Source organism: Aethalodelphis obliquidens, unplaced genomic scaffold (assembly GCF_003676395.1).
Source record: "Aethalodelphis obliquidens isolate GAN/ISIS:26980383/991018 unplaced genomic scaffold, ASM367639v1 scaffold53, whole genome shotgun sequence".
In the NCBI taxonomy this organism is placed as follows: Eukaryota; Metazoa; Chordata; class Mammalia; order Artiodactyla; family Delphinidae; genus Aethalodelphis; species Aethalodelphis obliquidens.
The window spans coordinates 4928853-4936467 of NW_020837997.1; the positions used below are offsets into that span (position 1 = coordinate 4928853).

Genomic DNA, 7615 nt, shown 5'->3' on the forward strand with positions numbered 1-7615 from the left:
TTTTTTTTTTTTTTTTTTTTGTGGTACGCGAGCCTCTCACTGTTGTGGCCTCTCCCGTTGTGGAGCACAGGCTCCGGACGCGCAGGCTCAGCGGCCATGGCTCACGGGCCCAGCCGCTCCGCGGCATGTGGGATCTTCCCGGACCGGGGCACGAACCCGTGTCCCCTGCATCCGCAGGAGGACTCTCAACCACTGCGCCACCAGGGAGGCCCGACAGGTGGATTCTTAACCACTGGCCACCAGGAAGTCCTCCTCCCCATTTCTGACACCTGGATATTCCAAGTTGTGACAGATGCTCCAGGGTGTAGACAAGCCCTCATTTACACGCTCCTGTGAATCAGTGGCTAACTTTAGGACCTGAAGATTTGAGAGACAACTATCACTTTTTGGCAACTCTCCTTTCCACTTACTTCCCCCAAGAAGCAGCCACATCACGTGCTCTAACTGGCGACTTTATTCAGGGGGGTGAGGAAAACAATGAACTACAATTGGGTTATTTCTCAAATAATCTGAAGAGGCGCGAGTCTCTGGGGCCCCAGAGAGGAAGGATGGGACTCTGGAAACTAGAATGCAGAGAGGGACAGGGGTGGGACTCTGGGTGTCTTGAGCGGCGGGGCCGGAGGTGGGGAGAGGGGGTGCATCTTCCATTCAAGGCCAGGCGCCCCCTAGGGGCCGCTGCCACTTCCACTGCCACTTCCGCTGCTTGCAGCGTCCAGGATCCAGGTGCGAGGGCGTCGGGAGCGCCGGAAAGTGGTTTCCCGGGCCCTCCGTGTGTGTCTGGGACGCGGCAGCACCGAGGTGGAAATGTTGAGGCAGTGACCAGAGCCAGGATCCGCCACTGGTACCGCGTAGCCCAGAAACGAGCGGCAAAGTTCCGCTCCGTCAGCAAAAGTCTGGCGGGAAGGGGTGAAGTTTGGGTCCGAGTTGGTGGAGTCCAGCTACCCTGGGGGCAGCGGCGCGATCTTAGGGCAGGAAATTCTCACCTCTAGGTCATCCCGGGAGTCTGGGGGCAGGGCCATAGTGGGGGTGGGGCCTTGGGGAGTGCGAGGTTTTACTGGGTCCCAGGGGGCTCGGGTGGCAGAGAACCAGATGAAGGCTGGGGCCTTGGAGAAGGAGACTCGGGTTTCTGGGCCTTCCAGGGGGACTGTGGACGGGCCTAGAGCAGAGACCGTCCTTTGGGGAGGGCAAATCCAGACTCAGTGGGCCTTAGGGAGGCTACAGGCATATCCTATTATGGAGATTGGGCTGTGGAAGCGGGAAGGATGGGAGTGGGGGCCTTGGGAGTGCCAGTCCGGACTCTGGGACCTAGACGGGCTAACCCAGGACATAGTGAGGGGAAGTATCAGTCTCTTCCTGTCTTCCTCTGTCCCATGCTCACCTGCCCATAGGTGGTGCAGCCAGGCTCGCAGCCCCTCTTTTCTAGGAGTGGGAGCCAAGTCGGGCTGCAGATGATATCACTTTCGCAGGTGGCAAACCTGGGGATGGTGTGTGGAGAAAAGAAGGCGGGTGAAGACTCCGCAGCCACGTCCTAGTGGGATTCCTGCTCTCCAAGGCTTTGCCCCGGGTATGTCCCTTCCCCAGATCCAGGCACCGCCTCTTAGAACCACGCTCCTACAAAAGCCATCCCCCAGATTTCAGCCTGCCCCATATTCTCTAAACTTACCAGGGCTCTGTCACTTCAGGCCTCACACCTGCCGACCTCAGACCATCTATTCCAGGCCAGCCCCACCCTTTTAGCTTCTCTTTTCAATCAAGAGGCCCTCCCCTTAAAAAAAAAAAAAAAAGCCAGCTCCATGGAAGGCCAGTCCTCCGTAGTGCCAGTCTTAGCAGCGGGTCCTCCACAGGCCCCGCCCCTTTCTACCTAGCCTCTAAACACCAGGCCTCGTCCTGTACACCTTGGTGGCTTTGGACGCAGGCCACGCCCCTTCAGGCACCCGGAGGATCAAGCTGCAGATCCCCCGTTCGGCCCCGCCCAAGCCATAGACCACACCCCTCACGCCCCGCCACTCCTACCAGGCATCGCAGAGCTCCGAGCAGAGAGGCTGTGTCTGGCGTACCCCCAATAGCAGCAGGTGGAAACGACTGCGGAGGGCAACCTGGAGGTTTCCCAGGAAGGATTCACACCTGGATATCGGGAGAGACAGGCCCAGATAGGTCAAGGTGCGCAAGGGCTCTGTCCCCTGGTCGGGACAGCTGGAGCAAAGAACACAAGGAAACACTGGAGGTTGCTGTACTTGCCCGGGGCTCAGCTCCCCACAGCTCCCTGAGACGATCCCAGGGTCCGATGCCTCTGGTGTGTTCATCTCTGAGGGACAAGAGTGTCATGGAGAAGGGGACTCCAGTGAGTTGCCATCTTGGATCCTCAGGTAGGGTTGGGGAACCAAGGCTTGGGGTTCCTCTGAACGGGGAGACCCCAATTATATATGTTCTCTCAAACATAAAAGTTAAAGACACTTCGCTTGTGATGCAAATGGAGCTTCAAGAAATAATCACTAATCATAATCAGCTTATCATTTATGACAACCTGGTGGTGATATAAATTCTCATATACTTACATATACACTTTTACAACATCCTTATGAGGTAGGTCTATTATTTCTCCTCCTTTCTTAATGGCCCACCTGAGGCTCAGAGAGGTTAAGTGATTTGCCCAGGGTCACACAGCTATGAAGTGGCAGAGTTGGGATTTGAACCTAGGCAGTTTGTGCTGTTTAACCACCACTAGACCCAGGTGCCTCCTCCGGTCACCCTAAACCCCTCTCCAAAGGAAATTCTGGCATTGTTATGGTTGAGTTGGGGTTTCTGGTTGTTAGAGTTTAGGCAAAGTCTGGAATGCTTACCTGCCAGGTGCAGCTGGCTTGTGCCCAAATTGGTCACCAGCCTATGGTGTCTCTGGGATCTAGCTGGGAGTGGGTGGCTCCCTCCACAAGCCCCCAGCAGGATCCATGCCAGGGTCAGTTGCAGGGCCCAGGCCAGGCCCCTGGGTCGAGTGCAACCCCTGCAGACCATGTCCACCTGAGATAAGAGTCAGCTGGGATACGGGGTGAGGTTCAGCTGTCCCTTTCTGGTAGCTCAGGGTGGCACTGTCCTGATACGCAGCCAGGAGACAGTGCCAGGCAGAGCAGAGAAAGGGCAGCTGATGAGGAAGCAATAGCCAAGGACCCTCAAATCCCCGGGGGCCACCAAGGTCTGTCTCTGACCAAGGAGCCCCCCCCCGTCAGACTTATGTCCCCTCCATCCCTTCAGGTGCAAGTGTCCCCACCCCTGTTTGACATTGGTTCCCTTCCCCCCCACCCCGACCCAAAGTGGGATCTCCCACCCTATGGGCCCTCAGGCAACCTCCTCCGTCCTCTAAAGGGACCTCCCCAGATCTTCCAATCCCCCCTCTTGTCCAGTAATTCTTCCTTCTCTTCTGCCCAGTCTCCTCCCTCCCTCTTGATCCCTGCTGGCCCCTTTCATGGTCACCTTCTCTCGGCCCACAATCAGCTTAGGGGCTGACACCCAGGGCTGGACCTCTGGACCCAAGCTTGGCTGTGGCAGGACTCGGATTCTGCCAGTGGGATCCAAAGGCCCCAGGGCAGGGGGAACTAGGGATCTGTGAAGACACGGCAATTCCCTCCCCCTCTCTGCCCCCTCCGGCCACCCCTCACCTGTTAGCCGGACTGGAGTCTAGGGCGCTGCTGAGACACCTCAGGGTCAAATCCAGGAAACAGCTGAAAGGGGCGTGGTTTGATGCAGGGGAGGGATTTCCCACCGCCCCGCCCTCTGCTCCAGCTGACCAAAGACCAGAGGATCTGAGGCTGGTGTGTATATATCCTTGTGTTTGTCTTTATGTTGAGCTTGTGACTTAAACTCTGTATATGTGTGAGGAGATGGATGAGGGGGTGTGTGTGTGGGATGAGGGTGTGTTTTGTGTTTGTGTATGTATTGAGTGGGTATGTGTGTTTGTTGTGTGACGATATGTTTATGTGCGTCTCTTTAGTGTGTGGTGTGTGTGTGTGCTCAAGATCTGGGTAAGGAGGTCTGTAAGTGTTCCAAGAGCCAAGTGTGTCCAGTTGAGTAAGAGTCAGATAATAAGTGAAGGGGAGGGGGATGAAGGATGAGGATAGATGTTGTGCAAATTATTGTGAATAGGTCACTGGACAAAGGTTATTGACCATGAATGTTGACATTGAGTGAACAAGAAGGTGTTGTCATGTGTGGAGAGGGTGTAGGACTCCATCTGACATGTGTGTGTGTGTGTGTGTGTGTGTATGTGTGTGTGCCCCTTTGCAGTTTCTGTGAATTTGTGTCCCTGCAAACATTCCCTCAATTCATTCAACAAACATTTATTGAGCACCTAGTGTGTGCCAGATTCTGGGGATGCAGTGTAGTGACTAAGACATGAAAATCTCAACCCTCATAGAGCTGATAGTTTAGTGGGGGAGTCCAGTAAGAAAAAACAGCCCTCTAAAATAAAATAAAATAGAAAAGAAAAGAAAAACAGCCCTCCAGTGGGTATGTGAGTGTGTGTATATGTGTCCATGTTTTGCATTGGGAGGATAATGAGTCTGTATTTTGGACAAGAGTTTGTGTGCAGCTGAGCTTCCTTTGGTTTGGGGACGATGAGTGTGTGCTTGTGTTGTTGAGTGTTTTTATGTGTTGTTTGTGTATGCCTGCATTGCCGAGTGTGTGTATGTCTGTGTTTTCTAAGTATGTGTTTGCACGTGTGTTTCCAGAATGTGAGTTTATGTGAATATGTGTTTCTGTGTTTGCTGAGTGTGTGTTTGTATTCTGTGTTTATGTGTTTGCATAAGACTCTCTGTGTCTATGTGCTAACTCCATGTTTGCAAATGATTACATGTGTTTGTGAGTTTGTGTTTGCTGAGTATGTGTTTGTATGTGTGTGTATTTGCAGAATATGTGTTTTTGTGGAGTATGTGTTTGCAGGGTGTGTGAATGGGTATATGCGAGTCTGTTTGTTGAGCATGTGTTGATACTTTCGTGTTTGTGTGTGTATTTGCACAGTGTGTGTGCGTGCCTGTGCTTGTAGAGTTTGCATATGTGTTTTTGTGAGCAATGAGTACTACCACAAATCTCTCTCCCTCTTTTCTCGGATAGTGCAGAGTTTTTGTCTGTCTCTTTTACTGATGTACTCCCAGAATCCAAAACACTGCTTTGCACACAGTAGGTGCTCAATACCTGTTGAGTAAATTAATCAGGAGGCACTGTCTCCTGGCCCCTCTAAGAACACCCACTGATGTCCTGGAAGCTTCAGCAACCAGTACTCAGTGGACCTAGCCTTCCTCCGGTTCATCCTGGGGTAGTCCAGGGTGCTCGTGGGTCTTATCTGTCCAGCCTCTAGGCTGTGCCTCCCGACAACCCTTCCCCTTCCCTAACCTCCGCCCCCAACCTGAGCTCATATTTCAGCACTACGGACTGGAGCGCTAGAAATCAGCACCACGGAGAGCTCCCGCGGCAGCCGGCGGGAGAAGGCGCGTCAAGAGCGGTTTCCCGGCCTTGGACAGAGAGGTGCGAGGAACAGACTCAGCGAGATGGCAACACGAACATGCTGACAGAGACAGAGAGAAACAGACCGAGACAACTCAGGCAAAGGCGCAGAGATGAGCAGACAAGCGCCTGGGGAACACCGGGACCTAGACCTCGCTGTAGCCCCCTTTGACAGGCAGGGGTCGCTCCCGCCCAGTGACCGCGCCCTCCAGGGTCTTCGGGACAGTTATGGACTGAGACCCTTGGGAAGCCCCCACCCCACCATGCCCTCCAATGCCAAGACTGGCGTGGGGAGGTCTCCGACGCTTTTCACTACAACTAGGGGAAGCATGGTTGGCTTGGCCTCAGCTGCAGGAACACTGCGGGGGAGTGGTGAAAATCGCTTCGGCTGCCCTCCTCCCCAACCACCAGCTAATCGTTCCTATAAATACGGCCCAGCCTGGCCTGGCTTCTTAATCCTGACGATGAGGGAGGGGATCGCCAGGGAAGCGGGTTGGTATAAGCATGTAAATGATTTTCGGAGGGGGCTTCTCCCGTAAGGACGGGTCTCCTCAGTGCAAATACACACTCTGTAAGAGTGTATCTCCTTGGGATGTGAGGTCTCGTGGGTGGGGACAATTTCCCATAGAGAATATGGCTTTCGTGGGGTCTTTCACTGAGGGTAACCTCACCAAGCTCCCCAAGTGAAATATCACCCGCGGGGATCTTTCTCTACGAAAATGTCTCCTCTTTGGAGGGTGGGCTTTTGAGAGGAAGCGTCACCCCTCAGAGACCATCTGTTTTAGAAATGATTTTCAGGGTGAGAGGAGTTTCTGATTGGAGAGGGCCTCCCTATGGAGACTACCTCCCCGTGGGAATGTGTCTCTCTGAGGGGGTCACCGCGGGGAGGAGGTTGTCTGCATAAGGAATATATCTTAGTGAGACTGTCTCCTTTGGGGTGTTTCTTGGGTTGGGAGTCTACCCATGGGCATGTCTCTCCCCTGGAGTGTCTTTACAGGGGTCTCTCGGTAGCTTGACTTCCCTGGGGACATCTGGAGGCTCCTTCCCCCTCTTGTCCGCCGCCCCCGCCCCTCCCGCCCCCCCCCCCGCCCCCAGCGCGGGCAGCCTTGGCCGAGGCCGGGCTCGGGCGCCCAGACGCAGTGACGACGCCGGGTCCGCCCCACTTTGCTCCGCCCCCGCCACCTCCCTGCCCCCGCCTCCCTCCTCCCGCCGCCGCCCCTGCCGCCGCCTCCCACCTCCCTCCCCGGGGCCGAAGCCTCTGCCGCCGCCGCCGCCATGGACGATTCGGGCCTGATTCGTCGCCGGAGGCTGCAGGTACTCGGCAGCCCTGGCCCCGGGTGGAGGGGAAGGGGTCGGCGCCCTGGGGCGGGGCCCGGCAGGAGGCGGGAGAACTTACGCCAGGGTTGGCCCAGGCGCCCTCTCCCATGGCCTCAGGACTCTACCTAAGGGGAACGCGGTGGCCGCGCGTCCCGCCGCGCTGGGGACCCCGCCCCTCAGGGGCCGCCCGGGGATCCAGGGATCTGACAGAGGGGGATGCAGCCTTGCGCTCCCCTCGAGGATAACCCGAGGGGCTCCCGGCCCGTCAGAGGGGGAAGGGGCTGGGATCGAGGTCTTTGCCCTGGTGCCCAGCCAGGCTGGGGGTGAGGGGGCGCAGAACAAAGTTATTGCCCCAGGGCCCGCGCCCCTCGGGGCTGCCGGCGCCGCAGCAGTAGTAAACATATTTGTGCTGCAGTCTCGCCCCTCACCACCCCAGGAGTCCCTTCCTGAGGCATGCCGACCCCCTGCGACCTCCACGCACCTGCTCGGCCACCAGGATTCTTCCTACTGCCCTAATTGGACAGGCATCTAGACAGCCTCCCTCCTCACTCTTCATTCCACCCCGCTCCACTACAACACTACCCCCCCACCCCCACTCCGTGATCCTCAAGTCCAGCCCAGCTTGTGGGTGGGCGGGAGCGATTTTTAGCTCCTTGCAGCTTTAGACGATGTTGGTCTCTAGGCTGCGCAGGCGCAGGAGACGTGGGTCCACTGCGCGGAGTGGGACACTGAGGTTTGCTGTGGAGTGTGGGGAAGGCGGGGACAAATCCAGGCGTCAGGAACTCCCACATCCTAGATGGGTGGGGAT

The 7615-nt window shown here is 56.2% G+C and overlaps 1 protein-coding gene across 1 annotated transcript; it reads right to left on the reverse strand.

Annotated features, from left to right (window-relative positions):
* Positions 1 to 365: 365 nt before the first annotated feature.
* Positions 366 to 3716, reverse strand: RTBDN (retbindin). The gene is made up of 6 exons (XM_027086044.1): positions 3651 to 3716; positions 2841 to 3088; positions 2239 to 2305; positions 2014 to 2124; positions 1379 to 1475; positions 366 to 893 (listed from the first exon to the last, which is right to left on the reverse strand). The coding sequence occupies exons 2-6, from the start codon at positions 3007 to 3009 to the stop codon at positions 666 to 668; spliced, it is 672 nt and encodes a 223-aa protein (XP_026941845.1). The 5' UTR covers positions 3010 to 3088; positions 3651 to 3716; the 3' UTR covers positions 366 to 665.
* Positions 3717 to 7615: the final 3899 nt, after the last annotated feature.

Bases quoted from the DNA above. Each gene is read 5' to 3' on its own strand.
- RTBDN (XM_027086044.1), bottom strand. From the start codon at position 3,009: ATGGTCTGCAGGGGTTGCACTCGACCCAGGGGCCTGGCCTGGGCCCTG. The intron at 1,476-2,013 runs GTAGGAGTGGCG...CACCATCCCCAG, and splicing joins TCGGAGCTCTGCGATGCCTG to GTTTGCCACCTGCGAAAGTG. The intron at 894-1,378 runs GTGAGCATGGGA...CCTTCCCGCCAG, and splicing joins GCTGCACCACCTATGGGCAG to ACTTTTGCTGACGGAGCGGA.